This window comes from Haliotis rufescens, unplaced genomic scaffold (assembly GCF_023055435.1).
Source record: "Haliotis rufescens isolate VD_foot unplaced genomic scaffold, xgHalRufe1.0.p SCAF_103, whole genome shotgun sequence".
Classification (NCBI taxonomy): Eukaryota; Metazoa; Mollusca; class Gastropoda; order Lepetellida; family Haliotidae; genus Haliotis; species Haliotis rufescens.
In genome coordinates, this window is record NW_025963784.1 from 911,141 (window position 1) to 931,547 (window position 20,407).

Sequence of the window (20,407 nt, forward strand, 5' to 3'; positions counted from 1 at the left end):
TTTACATAAACATGTCTATCTGTATTACAGGGGTTCATGAATCTGAAGCTATAGTCCGTTGCCTGACGTCAAAGTTTCCTTGTTTATTCAAAACGTTCTGCTTTGGGATATGATAATGACATGGATGTGTATAATGTATACTGCGAACAGGGCGTTACAGCACAGTGGTATTCATTGGGTGTGCCCGTATTACAGGCAGCCAACCGTCATGTCGTATATCAAGTGCCACGTCACTACAGCCCTAGTTCTCTTTCGTTATGCGTTGTACAAAAGGATGCGCGGACATAGTCATACAGCAGACATTGAGTAGACAGAGCTATGGATAGGGAGGACAGAGAGGTGATAGCTCCGTACTTCACGGGGAAGAACAAGGCACTGAAGCTCACTGAAGTGTTGGAGATACTGGAGAACCCTGATGACACACGGGCTATAGTAACACCCCCTGCTCAACCCCATGGAGGAGACGGGTACTTGTACAGGGTGGAGGCAGACTCGGCGGAAGGTAGGTTAAAGAGTGCATGTCTTGAAGTTTTAACATTAATAAAAATGCATAATCTGATGAGTATTAATAAAGGGAGGATTAATAATGGAATAAGACAGTATTAATGAAACACTAAATTTGATTATTTGTATTATTTATTGTCATGTGACATGTTGTGGGATGTGGTGTGATGGGGTCGTATGGGTGGGTATTGGGAGCAAGTAGCAGGTGTCAAATAGTCAAAGGAGCCACAGACCAGTGAAGATCCGGGGAAGAATTTATAGGTCTTCAGCAACACCTGTTTGCCGTAAAAGGTGACAATACTTGTAGTAAGAGGCGACTAACGGGATCGGGTGGTCAGGCTCACTGACTTGGTTGATGCATGTCGTCAATCCCAATTGCGTGTATCGAGGCTCATGATATCAATCACTGGAACAAAAACAAACACACAAAAGACGGAGTGGCATTTGGAAGGAGGGTAGTCATTGTTTCTAAAATAGTCCTGGGCTCGAATCTCAGATTTGTCTTTTATGTGATTCTAGGCTTGTAAACGTCGATGACCTATGAAGATCTACGCCACTTTACGCCACTACTCCACTTTACCAAATGTTACTTTACTCATGCTTTAGCCTTCACAATGTAGAGATGAATAGCGACCTACTAGACCCACTGATCCCTATGAACAATACAAATATAGTTGACTAAACGTTCACATACTAGTATGCTGTGATCGCGATCGTGATATCAGTTATATTTACACACACGTAAGGTTTAAATATAACCCGCTATTGACACAGTCAACACGTATATATGGAATGACAGCTCATCGCTCGCACTTCGTGGCAATGAGCCGGATCTTGCAAGGGAATATACGTACTCGTGTTACCTGTAATGAAAAAAACGTTCCCGACTGCAACTCGTAAATAGCACCCCGATCTGAGGCCATGCAACGCACTACCAAGCTCTTTGTATTGATTCAGGTTGCAGATCAATGCACGTAGCTAGGCAGTGATAATGAAAACATTTTACGCTAAAAAGCATTGGCAGTTTCTCTTTCCAAACGCTACTTTTGATGCAGAAAAACAAAACAACTAAAGAATTGCACTTAAAGAACATACGATGAAGTTGATTGTCAATGTATTGATTGGGCCGAAAGCTATGCAAATATTCACTAAGAAAGTTTGATTGCATGTGCGGTACTGATCAGGTAGCAGATGCACTATAAATCCCTTGTACATAATATTGTGGCAACATTATTTAACATTTTGTGATATTTGTTACATTGTTTCATATTTACAAGTTTCAATTTATTCATAAATTAGAACGTGTTCTTGTCATCTTTGGTCTGAAGAAAGCCACCTTGAATTTAAATGTAAACTCACTTACAATTTGTGTCGACTTAGAACCTCTTAAATTTGGATTTAGACTGTTTGCCGTGAACAACGTTACATCCAGATTCGTCATTAGTAGACACTGTCTATAACCTTCACATTGTGTCCTTAATAATAGTTCGTTATTGATCATTCTGTTTGATGGTGGACGTGGATGTAGGCTTGATTCTGTGTTTATATTAAATTATGTTCATTGCAGCAGATACCAACTATAAACCAGGAAACATTGAATCAACTAACGCGAATTTTAGGGGGAAAACATGATCGAATCTGTATGTATATTATATGAATTATTTTTATTGCAGCAGATCCCAAATATATAACTCAAATATATATCCCAAATATATAACCGAAACTAACACCTAACCGACCGAAATGACGTCTTGTAATCATTAAGTTAAGTTATTATTGCTCTACAGATTCCTGGGAAAATGACAACTACTACTTCAAGCACAATGGTTCTCGTGAACAGCCTAAACCTTCACCCAAGGTTCTCAAGCAGGACTTCGTGGCTTATAAAAGTGATGGCACCACCACCGAGGCTTTTAAACGACAGGCATACAACTTGCTCGAGGGAGACGTGAAATATATATTAGTACACTACATTGGGAAATGCACAGTAGCATTATCCGATCCAAAATATGAGAAGCGTTTGAATACAGCCCTCCACCATGAATCCCAGATAGTGAACAGTTACGCGAGAATAGCTGGTTCTGGAGATGAAGATGGTGGAGATTGGGAGACCAGGGATATGGAATGTGATCATGATCGTGCAAATACTAACTCTCCTACCTTCCTGGCTTCCTTAGATGAAGTTAGCTCAAGGAAAAGGACACATGACCCTGATATGGTAAATCGTGTGAAAACTCCTAAACGTTCAGAAAACGAACAAGTAATTGAAAACAATTTGATAGACATCATAACCACCGAAAGTGTTAGTCATCAACATGATGAAAGACCGACCAACCTCAAGTCACTCACCGAATGTTTGCTGAACAAACGTACTCATATCGTTATCGCAAGACGTGTGTTGAAGCAGGCAAAATACTGGGAGAAAAGCACCAGATTTCCTACCTTTGACAGTCCATGTTTATCATTAATCGCTGACATCGACTGTAAATGGAGAAATGACCTCACAGAAGTCAGTGACAGGTTGAAGTGGTCACGACTTAGCCCGGATGTTCTCGGCGAAGACCAGTGCAAGGATACGTATCACACACTGGTATCTGCTGTCATAGTAGGTGCATATCACATGAAGACGGACATCACAGAGTTTGTTGACACCCTCTATATGTACCCATCACATGTGATGGGTGACAACGCCTTAACAGATGACGACGATGGGACGGATCCTCAGATGTGCAAGGTGGGGCCCCACAACATACAGAGGAATCATCTCCTCGATCAAACAGCATGGCTTGGCGATGAGGTAATTTTTACGATTTCGTAGCTTATATTTTGCTCTTTATGTATTATATAATTTTATTCTGAAAATCCTTTCTAAAAGTTTAACATTACTTGGACAAATTAAAGGTACAAAATCGACCAGGACCATCTTCCTTCTCGGTCGTGGTCGGTAGGCCATGTCAAATAATGATATCAGGAATAACATTATTAAAAATGAAAATTGTACAATATTGATAGATGATAAAAAAAACATTTGTTCCAATAGTTGAAATTGCTTACAGGCCAAATAACATTAACTCGCTCAATCGTTATTTGAGCAGTTCAGACAGGATATATGTTGCAATAATGTTTTTCTAAATTGCTGGTTGTAACACGTGACGAAGGGGTTTTGTATACAGGAAACTAAGGTTATAACGAACTCAAAGGGACTGCTAATTTTAGTTCGTTATAACCGTAGTTCGTTATAAGCATATATATAGCATAACTACAGCAAATAGTCGGGACCAAAAAAGTAAGTTCGTTATATCCGTCAGTTCGTTATAAGCGTGTTCGTTATAACTGTACTTTAACCTCCATTGCAGGTGATGAATGCATACATGCATGTCCTGAAGACCACGTGGAATAGGATCCACAGTCGCCACTGCGCTGTACTTGATTCTTTCCTTGTCAACCATTGGGAGAAAGACGAGTATGACGTGCACCCCTGCAAGGTTGGACGAGCATAGTCATGTACATTGTATAAAGTGATGAGTAAAGTACTGGTATTAGGTTTTCGTCCAAAGATGGAAATTAAAGAGACTTTTGAGTGAGTGAGTGAGTTAATATTTAACGTCACATCGGCAGTATTTCAGCCATATCGTGACGAGAACTGACATAAAATACAAAAATTTGAATGGAGTAAATACCTGTCATCGAAGGACAGTAAAAATAACTAGAGTATCACAGTTGTGATTTTAAAACTAGTTGAGAGCTTTAAAAAGAATACATTTTCAATCAACAATACAATATAAAAATGGGCTATAGATCACCAGCAACCAAAGTTAGGCCACCGTACTGGGGACTGTGGGGACTTACAATACTTTTGCTACCTGCACGACTCCCCAGCAGGATTTACACCATCCCTTCAGCCGCTGGTGATTATATGCAATTTAGCCAACACTTAAAATAAACAAATATTCTACGTCTAAAACTGTGGCAAGAATAAATGTACTTTGAATGATGTGGTCTTACATATCCTCTCTGGGGGACAATAATTTTACGTTACTTCAACCCCCTTCAAGGATACAGCCACTAACAATCTCAGTCATCAACTTTATTTTACCAATTATAAAAACTATATTATATACAAAACATATCAATCAAAATTTATGTAACAATTCAATTTCTTTTAAAAAAGCAAGAATTAAACGAGCATTGATACTAAAAAGATCCTTTAAGGATGAAACTTTGAAATATTTATCCCTTGTGATGGAAAAATCAACACAATCAAGCAGGACATGCTTGACGGTGATTCTCACATCACAAGGGATACAAAATGGAGGATCCTCACCTTTTAAAAGATATTCATTTGTATATCTTGAATGGCCAATACGACATCGTCGCATAATGACCTCTTCAAACCTGGACTGACAGCCCAAGTAGGTGTAACCGATATTTGGTTTAATTTCATGTAATTTATTTATACCCACTTGGGTGTCCCACTTCTTCTGCATTAGATCTCTGATATAACATCTAACAACAGGTTTATAATCACTGTAGGGTAGAAGAAGTGGTGTCACAGATTTGTTGAGTGCTGCTTTTGCAGCAGCATCAGCCATTGTGTTACCTACGATTCCTACATGGCTGGGTAACCAACAGAAAACGATGTCGTATTGGCCAGTAGCTAGATCATTGTATAATTCGACAATTTCGAGCAAAAGTGGATGTGTGCTGGACATATTGTGAATAGCCTGAAGACATGAAAGAGAGTCTGAAAATATTATGAACTTCTTATGCTTAGATTGATTTTGAATGTATTTAAGAGCTGTTAAGATGGCGTGTGCTTCTGCCGTGAAAATTGAACTGTCATGTGGCAACCTGGACGATATTGTTCTGGTTCCAATGACAGTAGCGCTAGCAACTGCGTCACCATCCTTGGATCCATCTGTAAAAATAGATTTGTATGTATCATATTTAGTTCTCAGTTGATGGTATTCTTGTTGATAAATTAGGGGATTAGTTTGTGATTTCTTTAGTTGTGTGAGTGTCAGGTCTACTACGGGCTTTATAAGTTGCCAAGGAGGTGAAGACAAAAGGCGGTAAGTAGAAATATTTTCAAGGTGTAAATTTGCATCAGAAATTGCAGTTTTCAACCTTATTCCAAGAGGGGGAATAAGAGAAGATTTCTTTGGGTAGAGGTCTTCATATAGGGGGTGAAAAACGCAATCATATGCAGGGTTTGACTGATTTGAAGATAATTTGGTAATATACTGTAAAGATAATTTTAGACGTCTGAGTTTTAGTGATGGTTCATCAGCCTCTACATATAGACTGTTAATTGGAGAAGTTCTGAAGGAGCCAAGGCAGAGCCGTAGTCCTTGGTGATGTATAGAATCCAGAATTTTTAGATTGCTTTTGCAAGCACCCCCATAAACGATGGAGCCATAATCCAGTTTAGAACGTATGAGAGATCTATATAGTTGGAGGAGGGTCTTCTGATCACCTCCCCACTTTGAATTGGAAACGACTTTTAACACATTGAGTGCCTTCAGGCATTTAGCTTTAAGGTATTTGATATGGGGTTTAAATGTCAAATGGCTATCAAAAATAAGTCCCAGGAATTTGGCTTCCTTTACAATTTTGATAGGTGTGCCATCCAAATACAGTACAGGGTCTGGATGTGGTTTATATTTGCGACTAAAATGTATACAATTTGTCTTGGCTTTAGAAAATTTAAAGCCATTTTCAAGTGACCATCTTTGAATTTTATTAAGACATAACTGCAATTGTCTTTCAATTGAATGCATATTTTTACCACAACAAGATATGTTAAAATCATCCACGAAAAGCGACCCATCTATGGAATCATTTAAGACCTTAGACAGGCTATTTATCTTAATACTAAATAGTGTAACAGACAAGATACTGCCTTGTGGGACACCCTGATCCTGATTATAATGATCAGACAGGGTTGAGCCCACGCGGACTTGAAATTGTCTGTCAGTTAAAAATTTGGATATAAATTGAGGCAAACGGCCTCTCAATCCAAAATCGTGTAAGTCCTTTAAAATACCATGTTTCCATGTAGTGTCATATGCTTTTTCGAGATCGAAAAAGATAGACACTGCATGTTGTTTGTTTATGATGGCATTTTTAACAAATGATTCTAAACGTACTAAATGATCAATTGTACTTCTATTTTTACGGAAACCACATTGAATATTTGTAATTAGGTTATTGGTTTCTAAGTACCAAACTAGGCGATTATTGATCATGCGTTCCATGGTTTTGCAAACGCAGCTGATCAATGAAATTGGACGATAATTTGAAGGATCAGTATGATCACGTCCTGGCTTAGGTATTGGAACAATTATAGCATCTCGCCATGAGGATGGAAATTCACCTGATGTCCAGATTTCATCAAAAATTAGTAGAAGGGTTTCTAAACATGAGTCTGGTAAATGTTTCAGGAGTTGATTATGTATATTATCAGCTCCTGTAGCAGTATCGTGTGCTTGTCCAAGAGCAGTATGAAGCTCATGGATTGAAAATATTTCGTTATAATCTTCCCCATTATCTGATTTAAAATTTATGATTTTCGTTTCTTGCAGTTTTTGGTAGTTTTGGAATTTAGGCACATAGTTAGAGGAAGAAGAATGTTTTGCTAATGTTTCACCAAGTTTATTTGCAATTTCCGATTTATCAGTCAATAGTTCGTCTCCATTTTTAAGGTGATGTATGCTAGATTTAGAACCTTTACCTTTAATTTTCTGGATCATGTTCCATACCTTAGACATGGGCGTACGAGAATTTATCTTGGAAACATAATTTTGCCAAGATTGGCGTTTATTTTGTTTAAACGTACGTCTGGCTTTAGCATTTAAAATTTTAAATTTATTCAAATTATGTACCATTGGATGGCGACGGAAGTAGTGTTCAGCCTTTTTCCGTGCCTTCCTAGCTTGTTTGCAGTCATCGTTAAACCATGGTTTACGAATGTGAGGATTTGTAGAGGACTTAGGAATACAGTCATCAGCGATTTTGTTTAATTCATCAGAAAATAATTGTACAGGGTCAGTAGCATCAAGAAACAGATCAGGTTGTAACTTTTTGGATGCAAGTATTTCGAATAAAGGCCAGTTAGCCTTAGAAAAGTTCCATCTTGTTGAAGGAGGAACATCGGAAGGTAAGACGGGTTTTAAAATGGTTGGGAAATGATCACTTCCACAGAGGTCTTCATGTACGGACCATTCAAATTCGTTTAATAATTCAGAATCTGTTACTGACAAATCGAGAGCAGAGTAGGTACCTGTACCGGGATGCAGATACGTATTTGAACCATCATTATGGATACACAAATCGTTGCTGGAAATGAAATCTTCCAAAAGTTTTCCCTTGTTATTAGTCTGAACACTACCCCAAAGTGGATTGTGTCCATTTAAATCGCCCATGATAATACAGGGCTTTGGGAGTTGATCATAGAGAGCTTGAAGTTCAGACTGTCGGAGAGAAGAAGATGGTGGAATATAGAGTGAGCACAATGTAAACACAATGTGCAGAGTCACACGGACTGCAACAGCTTGAAGGGGGGTTGCAAGATGGACGGGGCTATGGATAACACCTTGTTTTATGAAGATTGAAGAGCCCCCAGTGGCCTTAGCACCAGGAGGTGAAAATACATTGTAGGAGGAATAACCTCGTATATCAAATGTGTCGGTTTCTTTGTAGTATGTTTCTTGTAAACATAACGCTGATGGTTTAAAATCTTGAATTAAGAGTTGTAAATCGTTATAATTATTCCTAAGTCCTCTACAGTTCCACTGTATTAAATGTGATGATTGAGTCACGGTGGCTCAATTGGTGAACGCTCACGAGAATGTGAGGAAGAAGAACCCCTTCTGGTCTCTGGAGATGGGGTGACATCCATGTCAAGAGCATCAAAGGGGTTGTTGAGAAAAACCTCTGAAGACGAGGATTTCAAAGGAGTTTGTTTTCTGTTTAATTTTTTTCTTTCTCTTTTTATTTTTTCTTTCTTTTCTTGTCAGAGTAACAACGGCAGATTCGATAGTAGCTGGTTCTACAGCCTCTGGATCTTTAGCAACAGACTCCACACCAGCTTCAGCAGTCAAAGGTTCGGATGGGCCTACTGTTTGAGTGGAAGATGTATGTGAAGTTACTACAGAAGATATGTTAACAGGTTGATCGGATGTAATCCATGTCAAATCTGTCTGGATAGAAATGGATGTTTTTGTAGGATTTGCAGGAGTAGCGATAGCTACAGCAGCAGAATATGTTCTGGTTAGTGGAGTTTGTGGAGATTGATTTTCAATGAGCTTCTTAGCCTCGTAAAACGAGATATTGTTCTCATGTTTGAGCTTCAGGATTTTTGTCTGTTTTTGCCATTCAGGACATAACTTTGATGAAGCCAGATGTGTTCCTTTGCAGTTGGCACATTTCACTTCAGCCGTGCAGTCAGTGTTGTCATGGCCTTCGCCACAGCGCTGACAGACTACAGAGTGATTGCAAAATTTAGAACCATGTCCAAACTTTTGGCACTTGAAACAACGGAGTGGATTGGGGACATACACCTCCACTCCGATGTTGAGATAACCAGCTTTGATTGACTTAGGAAGGGCCGAAAGAGCAAATGTAAGCAGATAAGTGTTTGACGGGATGATGTCACCATCTCTCGATTTCATAGTAAAACGCTTAACTGCTGTTACCCCTTGAGTTGTCAGTTCATCAGTAATTTCCTGCTCTGACATGTCGGACAGGCAGCGAGCTCTGTCTCGAACAATGCCTCGGCAAGAATTCAAGGTTTTGTGGACGGACACAGCAACCTCAATATTTGCGAATGTAGTTACAGACAAAAGATTCAGAGATTGCTGTCTCCGTGTACACTCAACGAGAAGAGAGCCACTGCGAAGACGTGTAACATTGTTCACTTCTCCGCAAATTCCTAAAACAGCTTTGGAAATGGCGAATGGATTTAGCTTAATAGGTTGTTTGTTAGCTGCCTCAATCACAATAAAACGGGACCAGGAATCTAAGCCACGAGATAATTGTTCACTTTGATCAATGTCATCAAGATCGACATGTCTTCGTTTGGAACGGGTTGAACCAGGGTTTTGGTGTGACATGGTGAAATATAGTAATTCAGCACCCCTGCTCCCCACCCACCAAGGAGTGCTACAAAGAGCGATGTTTTGTTGCACCGGAACTCCAACATGCAAACACCAGGGATACAGGGATGATATACTCCAGCAAGTATGACGCAAATAGCAATATTTGTATACCAAATTAAATGCCAGGCTGGTTCGGCCCATGACAAGTAATTGGATACATATTGAATTTGGAGGTCAACATCACCAGATTGGCCCATGAGCCACCGCCTTCTGGCGTAAGACTCTAGGCAATTTATATAATCCAAAATAGTTAATTCACACAAATTATGCATGGCCAAGGCCAAAATATACATCAAAATACAACACATGTGTGCATTTACAATATTACGCACAGGGCCTGGCATGACCAGCCGATTGATAAGACCGGGCCCATCTTACCACCCGTCTAGGCGAAGTAAGGGTCGAAGTAGTGTGTTGGGCAAAGGAACACAGTTCCAGGAACCAGTGCCCTCAACTACCAGTCTCCCGTCCTCCGCCGACACAGGGACGCAACCCACGGCAAACGGGCTGCCCACTTTGGTCGCCTCTTACGACCAGCAATGGGGTGCTGTGGAAATATTCTGCCCCGGTTCCACACGGGGGAAGAGCGATTAGCGTTACCCAGCACTCACCACGAGGAGGTTGCTCTTCACGAGTGCCAAAGAGACTTTTGAAGATCTTCGATTCGGTTATGGATCCTTGTTTAGCATCTACTTTAGGCTCTAAGAGATATGAGGTCGGTTTTGGAGACAGTTCATTGAAGATCTAGAGCAGCAGTTTTCCTTTTCCAAGAATATCATCACTGGACATATGTCAACATGCTATGTGCAGTAAACTACGGTTATAACGAGGTTTAATGGCCGCTTTCAACAGTGTTCCAATTATTTCACAGTGTGTCAGATTAATGTGGGAGGAAAGCAAGAAGTGATGCAGGTTTCAGACATTAACCACTTTAGTTATTGAGTTTGAAATGTTCAATATCATAGCCATTTCAACATAAGTATCATACGCATGTATCCAAATCAGAGGGAAGTAATCATATGGATATGCTAATATCAGTAAACTTGATCAAATGGAAAAGAACTTATTGTAAATTATAATACAGTAATCTGTAGATAGACATACGTCTATGTGGTTAAAGAGCATCAAATGAACCTTGCTTGATCAGGGTAAAACATTCAAGACCATATTATTTTCCTTTTCACCAAAACCTTTACTGTAAATAAAAGCGACATAACCCTTTCCTCATTCTAGCTTGTCCCCCATCTCAGTGGAGCTCCTTTTTTAATATAAATGTATGTGCTTCTTTCCTTTTTTGGAAACCAGGCGTTAGTCTGAAAAGCATTAAAATGTTTGGTTTGTATCAGTGACAAACACGATGCAATTCCATGTTTTGACTTTTGTACAATAATTATGTCTCTGTTTCTCGGGCGACCGGTTGACTTGTCTTTGCATGTGTTTGTGACAGGTGCCACCGGTGGACAGAATACGGTCACCTTTTGCGAACTGGTATTGTCACTATTTGCCAGTGATTTATTAGCACATGCTCGTGATATAGTCGGTATCATTCAAGGTGTTTGTTTTAATTATGGCAATGATTTTGCGGATTTATTTTATATTAGGAGGAACTTGGAACTTACACGTGGATCCTGATGCCAGTGAACATGCCACTGAATCAACACTGGGTGCTTCTGGTCGCCAATGCCCAGGATGGAACAGTGGGCATGGTCAACTCTAAGCCTGTCCTTGATGTAGGGGACAAACTTATACAACATTGGAGGTAATTTGAGGGCGTGGTCAGCTATATGTAGAGATAAACCTTTATCATCCAAAACTGATATCGCTTGGGTGAGATCAAGTGATATATATAGTTTAGATATTGCTGCAACATAATTGCATCACACTGTTTTGCAGACCATAGTGACGTCATTGGTTACCACGACGTCACAAATGACATCACTAATGACTGCTACTGAAGCTGTTAGCAATACTTTTTACACTAAAGACACTGCGTATTACTGCTACAAACTGAAACAGCTGGCAGAATGATGTTGGATGATAAATTAAAGCTCACCCTTGTGTCTTTTGATGTCAAATATATCAACACTCGTTGATATTTTTTACTCTAAAAGACACTCTAGTGAGATTCTCTATGAACAACACTGTAAGTAGGTGGGCCGAACAGGTGATGTGGTCAACTCACAGCCTACAATTGATGAAGACTACTGCGCTGACCAGAGCTGAGGTACACACTGATGAATGTCTGCTACCGATTTTGAAACAAAAGCTGCAATCTGGCTCAGCTACAAACATGTATAGTTAATCAGTCCTAAATGTATAGCGCTAGGTTGTAGGTGGGTTTGAGTCAGGGGAAACAAATAGAGGTCGTAAACTATATCCTATATCTATTTCAGAAAATATACACGCTGTTTGAGGAGAGGTGATGGGTCAGTGATCACATGGACAAAGACAGAATATCCAGTACTGAGTCAAAGTGATGGACATAGCTGTGGCGTGTTTGTGAATATGGTACGTGAGCTAGATAAGATATATAAATCTTTCATTATTGAATAATATCAATGATAAGAGCATATACAGCTAAACATGATGAATTGCTATAATTTATTATACAGTTTAAATTTCTCAACATTTCCACTTTTTTCACTAAATCTTCTGCAATTCCACCCAGCATGGGAACTATATTACAAATGTCAATCGCATGAGCATGCTCTTGGGTACTTGCCATTCAAATGTGTCATTATCAAAACTGAATATTTCTAGTAGTATCTTAACATACCATATCAGTATTAATATACTGATCCGTTTCTACGATATGTGTTTACTTAAATTTCCATAGTTCTAACAAGTTTTTTTATACAGTACGTTTGTATTAAAAACAAAAGCAAGAAGACAATGTGGACTTTTATTTTTAAATATAATATATTTCAATGTGTACAATGTATTCTGGCACTCTAAATCGACATTCAACGGGATCATGCTGTTGGAAAAAGGCTCTGAGTGAGTGAGTGAGTGAGCAAGCGAGCTTGGTTTCACGCCACCTTTAGCAATGTTCCAGCAATAGCGCGGTAGGGGACCCTAGAAATGGGCTTCAAACATTGTACCCGGGAATTGAACCCGGATCTTCGGCGTGATGAGTGAAAGCTTTGACCACTGGGCTACCCCACCCCACTGACCTGATATGAGACCGTATACCGTCAGTAACAGCCATTTAGGATTTTCATACACCAACTTCACATATTTCACAAGAATATTCTGGTACAGAAATCCGTTATTTGACACGGTTTTGTGTATTAATGAAATTAATTGTGATGTGCAAAGACATCAATTTTTAAAACAACTACGTTCGTGACTTCATTACTAAAATTAATAGAGGAAAAAGGCTCACAACAGAGGTCATTGAACATAAAAGATGACGTCACGAACAAGAAACGCAACGCCAATAACGTCACATAGCAGTAGACCAGATAGAAGTCCATTGTTAGGGATAAGCGGACTGCTATCAAGTTACAGTTGACACCAGACTCCTGTTAACATAGGTCAGTTTTCTTATAATTCTATCTTGTTTAAACGTTAACGTTTAGTGCTTTATTTATTCCATTGTTAACGTTTGTGTTTACATTAGAGCGTTGTATCGGAAACACGCCTTGCCCAATGTTTTTCTCTTTACCTAATATGACACCGTATACTGCCACTATAGACACCTTAGGGGTCAAACACTGAAGAACAGTGCTTTATTTTTTTGTCAATTATTCGTCACCAGTGGCTCTATATTGTTACAGGCAGCAGAAGCTGTACTGTCGGAGGTGCCTCCCAGTGTCATGAGAAGCTGCCACACTGTCTGGTACAGGAAGTACATCTGGCGCAGGTTGCGAGAATATGCTGGTGAACATATTCCGCCTGATACTGACACACATAGTGAGTATAAGTATTGTTTTCCAAATATACCTCAAAACCTAAATACATACAAAAGACAAAAAACATTCCATATTCATGGTACACAATCAGAGTCGACCATGTCATTGGCATGTGTTTATGAATCACTACCAAATAGTGTGTTCACGACAAGGTGAACATATCCTGCCAATAGCAATATATATCCCACAACAAAACTAGAATGTCCAAACCCACGTACCACTGGGCGTACTTCTTATGTCAGAAAACTTTGTTATTATTCGTTTCCCGCTAAATCTAGCATTGTCGTACCACGTTTATGTACTGTAAGACGCAAGTTAGGGACAATTCATAAAGCGGTTCAGTTTATATGTTTGTTTAACGCCCCACTCAGCAATATTCCAGCTATATGACTGCGGACTGTAAATAATCGAGTCTGGACCAGACAATCCAGTGATTGATATCATGATCATCGATTCACGCAATCGGGATACGCTGTTATGCTTAACCAAGTCAGCGAGCCTGACCACCCGATCCCGTTACAAGCATAGTCGCCTTTTACAGTCAAACATGGGAAGCTAATATTTGTTACATGTGTTGTGCGGAACTGAATATCAAGCATGTTGATGGTTAGGTTTTTAAGTAGTTCAATACTACTGAATAACTATATATTAGACAAATTGCATTAGAATGCTTAGAGACATTAACGTGAGTTATTAGATTGACACCCGCTGCTGGCTTGTTTCCAGCTATTCGAAAAACTAAAACCAGTAGCGAATCCACTGCTCCTGAATTAGCTGTATTACGCTCGGTCATTCGCCGGTCGGTCATCACCACAACGTGGGTTTTCTGTATCAGTTCTGGTGTTGCTGACTTCACAGGCCTTCCAGGACGGGGGTCGTCTTCAAGGCACTCCCTGTTACACTCAAACTCTGCTGCCTAACTCGTTATGTTGACAGTGGGACATACTTCCCTAGTGCTGTATTCATATCTTCATGGATGGCTTTTGGCTTTGTTATATAAATCCTTTTTTTCTGCAATTCCACTTGACTGCACATTCCTAAAATTTGTCCATTTTCCAAAGGTCACAGACCTCTGCTTGTTTTGATTACTTTTGCGCAATTCCTTCTATCAGAGTCTCAGATATCAGTCAACCATCGTTGCTGATACATTGCTGAGAGAATATTGTCATTCACTCACTCACTTATTATTCACATGTTTTTAATGATGAAGTAACGACTGGTATTATTTCCAATGTTGAAGTGAAATATTAAAGCAAGTACATCGTACATGTTACAGGTTGTATTGAAATGTTTGTAATATTTCTTGTTATTCAAGTACGAGTGAAGCCTGGCATACTGGAAAGTGTCCGGACCTCTATATTCGCAATGGGCAAAAACTTAATATTAATATTGCTATCACAGGATATTCAACAAATCCCGATTTGACGAAATATAACAATGTAGAGGGGTTGTATGTCGGTTATGATAAAGGAAGACAACTATTAAAATATGTTCCTAAATTCCGTGTTTTCACTTGTACCATATGTTACCATGTTTCGCAAATTACCAATTGACTTGCCTTTGCATGTGTTTGTGATGTGTATCACCAGCAGGACAGGATATGTTCGCCTTTTCGTGGACACCTGATATTTGATAGGGATTAAAAAACACATGCTCATGAACGGTCATAGAGGATCATCAAATATATGTGAATTTTATATGTTGGCACATGGTGTTTATTGTGGTTGATACATAGATTTACAAAGAAAACAGCATGTACAAAAGCCAAAATCTCTTTAATGTCGATTCAAGTAGTAAACATTGTAAGCGTTAAAATATATAATGATTAAAAGTGTGTTTATTTCAAATATATTGCTAAATGATGAATTAACCTGTTTGGTTCTGTATTTGAAATATCGTTGTCCTTCTTGCAGTGCTTGAGTCTCCATGTGAAAAGCTGACAAATAATCCAGCGTCAACGAATGCCAGAGCGTTTGCGTATACAATAGTCAATATGTCGACCAGCATAGATGATACGAGATACAGTTTGCATAAAGCAGCCAGCCTCGGTGATATAAGACGCATGCACTTGTTGATAGACCAGGGGGAGGATGTAGCAGGTACCGATGACCGAGGATGGACGCCTTTGCACTGTGCCTGTGAAAACGGTCACGTTGAAGCTGTCTCTGATCTGGTTTCCAGGAGGACGGGCGACGTACAAAATAGAGCTCAACTTACATTGTACAATCCTGTCTTAGGAACGGAGTATACGTATCTAGCAGGAGCATATCCACTCCACATTGCTTGTTTAAATGGACATGAGAATGTAGCGCACATTTTGATCAATAGCGAGGCAAATGTTGACGACAAAAGTGAAAATGGAACAACAGCTCTTTTTCTTGCTTCTATTAACGGACATGAATCTGTAGCCGCACTTCTGATCAAGAATGGTGCAAGTGTTACAGCTGAGGACGAGGGCGGATGGACGGCACTATATGTAGCTTGTCAGAATGGACATGAATCTGTAGCCGCACTTCTGATCAAGAATGGTGCAAGTGTTACAGCTGAGGACAAGGACGGATGGACGGCACTATATGTAGCTTGTCAGAATGGACATGAATCTGTAGCCGCACTTCTGATCAAGAATGGTGCAAGTGTTACAGCTGAGGACGAGGGCGGATGGACGGCACTATATGTAGCTTGTCAGAATGGACATGAATCTGTAGCCGCACTTCTGATCAAGAGTGGCGCTAGTGTTACAGCTGTTAATAAGAACGGACAGACGGCACTACATCAAGCTTGTCAGGATGGGCATGAATCTGTAGCCGCACTTCTGATCAAGAATGGTGCAAGTGTTACAGTTGAGGACGAGGACGGATGGACGGCACTATATGTAGCTTGTCAGAATGGACATGAATCTGTAGCCGCACTTCTGATCAAGAATGGTGCAAGTGTTACAGTTGAGGACGAGGACGGATGGACGGCACTGCATGAAGCTTGTGAGAATGGACATGAATCTGTAGCCGCACTTCTGATCAAGAGTGGTGCAAGAGTTACAGCTAAGGAAAAGGACGGATGGACGGCACTACATGTTGCTTGTCAGGACGGACATGAATCTGTAGCCGCACTTATGATCAAGAATGGTGCAAGTGTTACAGCTGAGGAGAAGAACGGATTGACGGCACTACATCTAGCTTGCCAGAATGGACATGAATCTGTAGCCGCACTTCTGATCAAGAATGGTGCAAGTGTTACAGCTGAGGAGAAGGACCGATGGACGGCACTACATGTAGCTTGTCAGAATGGACATGAATCTGTAGCCGCACTTCTGATCAAGAATGGTGCAAGTGTTACAGCTGAGGAGAAGGACGGATGGACGGCACTACATCTAGCTTGTCAGAATGGAGATGAATCTGTAGCCGCACTTCTGATCAAGAATGGTGCAAGTGTTACAGCTGAGGAGAAGGACGGATCGACGGCACTACATCTAGCTTGTCAGAATGGACATGAATCTGTAGCCGCACTTCTGATCAAGAATGGTGCAAGTGTTACAGCTGAGGACAAGGACGGATGGACGGCACTATATGTAGCTTGTCAGAATGGACATGAATCTGTAGCCGCACTTCTGGTCAATAGTGGTGCAAGTGTTACAGCTGAGGACAAGGACGGATGGACGGCACTATATGTAGCTTGTCATAATGGACATGAATCTGTAGCCGCACTTCTGATCAAGAATGGTGCAAGTGTTACAGCTGAGGAGAAGAACGGATCGACGGCACTACATCTAGCTTGCCAGAATGGACATGAATCTGTAGCCGCACTTCTGATCAAGAATGGTGCAAGTGTTACAGCTGAGGACAAGGACGGATGGACGACACTACATGTAGCTTGTCAGAATGGACATGAATCTGTAGCCGCACTTCTGATCAAGAATGGTGCAAGTGTTACAGCTGAGGAGAAGGACGGATGGACGACACTACATGTAGCTTGTCAGAATGGACATGAATCTGTAGCCGCACTTCTGATCAAGAGTGGTGCAAGTGTTACAGCTGAACACAAAGACGGACGAACGGCATTACATCAAGCTTGTCAGAATGGACATGAATCTGTAGCCGCACTTCTGATCAAGAATGGTGCAAGTGTTACAGCTGAGGAGAAGGACGGATCGACGGCACTACATCTAGCTTGTCAGAATGGACATGAATCTGTAGCCGCACTTCTGATCAAGAATGGTGCAAGTGTTACAGCTGAGGACAAGGACGGATGGACGGCACTATATGTAGCTTGTCAGAATGGACATGAATCTGTAGCCGCACTTCTGGTCAATAGTGGTGCAAGTGTTACAGCTGAAGACAAGGACGGATGGACGGCACTACATCGAGCTTGTCAGGACGGACATGAATCTGTAGCCGCACTTCTGATCAAGAATGGTGCAAGTGTTACAGCTGAACACAAAGACGGATGGACGGCATTACATCGAGCTTGTCAGAATGGACATGAATCTGTAGCCGCACTACTGATCAAGAGTGGCGCTAGTGTTACAGCTGAGGACGAGGACGGATGGACGGCACTAGATCTAGCTTGTTTGAATGGGAATGAATCTGTAGCCGCACTTCTGGTCAAGAATTGTGCAAGTATTACAGCTGAGGACAAGGACGGATGGAATAAAGAGTAAATAATAGCCAACTTTAGTACTACTATTACAGTCTGAAGTACGTGTAACAGATGTCGCGTCTCCTTGGGCAAGTGACTTTGTTCGAATTGTCCCTTTTTTCCACCCAGCAGTGAGCGGGTACCCGGTAGGATGAGATGGCAATGTGGTTGTTAACCTTCTAGCGCCTAACAGGCAGCTTTGTTTGTATACTCTCCATTGAGCTGAGAATGATTTTTGGGTGAACACTTTTCAATGTCTAAGCTTAGAGTATGCTTGTGCATGGAGAACAGCGCCATTCAAATAACGTGGATTTTATGTCCGCTTTCGGGTTTGATTTTTATTTGTTGCAAGGTCATAGGAGTTGCCTACCATGTCAGTTTTCGCAACTGTCCTTGTTTCATGGACAGAGGTTCATATAAACCATGAAACGTTTACTCAAATACATGTCTGATTTGTATTACTGTCCAATGATATTTAAAATGCTTTGAATAATAAAAAGAAATATTCAGAGAATGTTATTGGTGCCTTTCAGCTAAATTACAAAATGTTATTGAGTTACTTGTGTCTAATACCTGAACATGACCTACTTTCAGTTATGTTATCAATGTCAAATATTGAGTTATAGATTCAGTGTCCAAGGGACGCAACTCTGCACAGCGAATCGCGGCGCATCCGTGCCCCCCGAGTTATAGATTCATGATTGAAATCATTCTTATGGCACCCAATAATTGCTTTTATCCTATGAGTCATAACTGGTTTTGTAAAACTCACAATCCAAGTGCATACCTTTAGAAAAACAATACCATGTTGAACATTTATTCTTTTTTGGATTTTTTAAATAAAACTTTAAATGTTTATACGATTCTGTTAAATCATTTCATCTTCTGGGGAGAAGAGGTGGCCTAGTGGTTAAAGTGTCCGTTCGTTCTGGGAGTTTGATTCCCCACATTGGTACATTGTGTGAAACTCAAGGCTGGAATACTAAAAATAAGATTGTGTTCTTTAATCCGATTGGTTGAAAAACATGATTTACATCAGTTTGTCTGACTGATAACTGAACTTACTTAAATTAAATTTAAAATGAATAAGTTACCAAGACTAGAACACGCGTACGCCAGCAGACAAAATATCCGGCCCGTGAAGAGAATTAGAATTAGGTCTTCAGCAAACAATGCCTGCTCATAGAGTCGCAAGCTCGGACGTTCATACAGTTTGGCCCTACACTCTATGAAGGTTCATACTCCAATGAACTCGCACAAAGTGAAGATCAATTCTTAATTGAATGCATTGAATTTCATTTCCAAAATATAAACCACATAGTGACCAAGAATTACATCCATCGGGCACTCACATTAAAAAAAGGAAGCCAAATTCTTGGGAATAAGTTTTAAAGACCATCTTAATTTCTAGCCATATGTTAAAAATCTTAGCAAATGGCTGAAGGAACTGGATTTATCAGGTCGGGGAAAACCCCCAACTGGTGACAATGAACCCAACTGGTGACAATGAACCCAACTGGTGACAATGAACCCAACTGGTGACCATGAACCCAACTGGTAGAATAAACTGGTCCTGTGTGGCTACAAAAACCTTGCGGTGTTTTGTCCGTGCGTTGTCTGTACTACTTGGCGCATGATGGTGCGTATAAAATTCATTATGAAAACTTCTTTCATTCATCGATTCTTATAATATTACCCCGTTTGTTGCGCAGGTTATTGTGAACCCGAGTACCTCTTCGCCATTTGGACGGTTCATTCGCGTTACGCCGACTTTCAGAAAAGATTATTCGCGTTACGCGGTTTTTCTTTGATGTGTGCGTGTTATGTTAACACACGAGGTTGTTACAAGCAAGCAATGAATGGTGTTTTTGGATGGTGTTCACGACACATTCTAACAGTAGAAACAACAGATTTATGATGCATTTTGTGTCGTTTATTCCACACATTATATAGTATCAAAAGCAGCGACATGACAAATTTCAATTTGGTACAACGAACAGAACATGATTTACATGAATTATTACATTTTTTTAACTTGATTAGAATGGCTGATGCAACATCGGCACAGTGGACGATGTCGATTTCTTGCCTCTCCAGCCTCATCTTCAAATTGGCGATCTTGCGGTCGACTTCTGAGTATTTCTTCTTCTTGGGAGGTCTCTTCTGAACTGCTTCGTACTGCGCTCTGAATTTCCGAGG

General features: G+C 40.3%; 1 protein-coding gene across 1 annotated transcript; it reads left to right on the forward strand.

Annotated features, from left to right (window-relative positions):
• The first annotated feature begins 231 nt into the window (after positions 1-231).
• On the forward strand, positions 232-19,064 carry LOC124127419 (serine/threonine-protein phosphatase 6 regulatory ankyrin repeat subunit B-like). Its single transcript, XM_048391990.1, has 7 exons — positions 232-502; positions 2,292-3,301; positions 3,861-3,989; positions 11,264-11,421; positions 12,056-12,170; positions 13,442-13,577; positions 15,490-19,064. Exons 1-7 carry the CDS (start codon positions 319-321, stop codon positions 18,228-18,230), a joined length of 4,473 nt encoding a protein of 1,490 aa, XP_048247947.1. The 5' UTR covers positions 232-318; the 3' UTR covers positions 18,231-19,064.
• Positions 19,065-20,407: the final 1,343 nt, after the last annotated feature.

Bases quoted from the DNA above. Each gene is read 5' to 3' on its own strand.
- LOC124127419 (XM_048391990.1), top strand. From the start codon at position 319: ATGGATAGGGAGGACAGAGAGGTGATAGCTCCGTACTTCACGGGGAAG. The intron at 3,990-11,263 runs GTTGGACGAGCA...ATTTTATATTAG, and splicing joins ATGACGTGCACCCCTGCAAG to GAGGAACTTGGAACTTACAC. The intron at 11,422-12,055 runs GTAATTTGAGGG...TATCTATTTCAG, and splicing joins AAACTTATACAACATTGGAG to AAAATATACACGCTGTTTGA.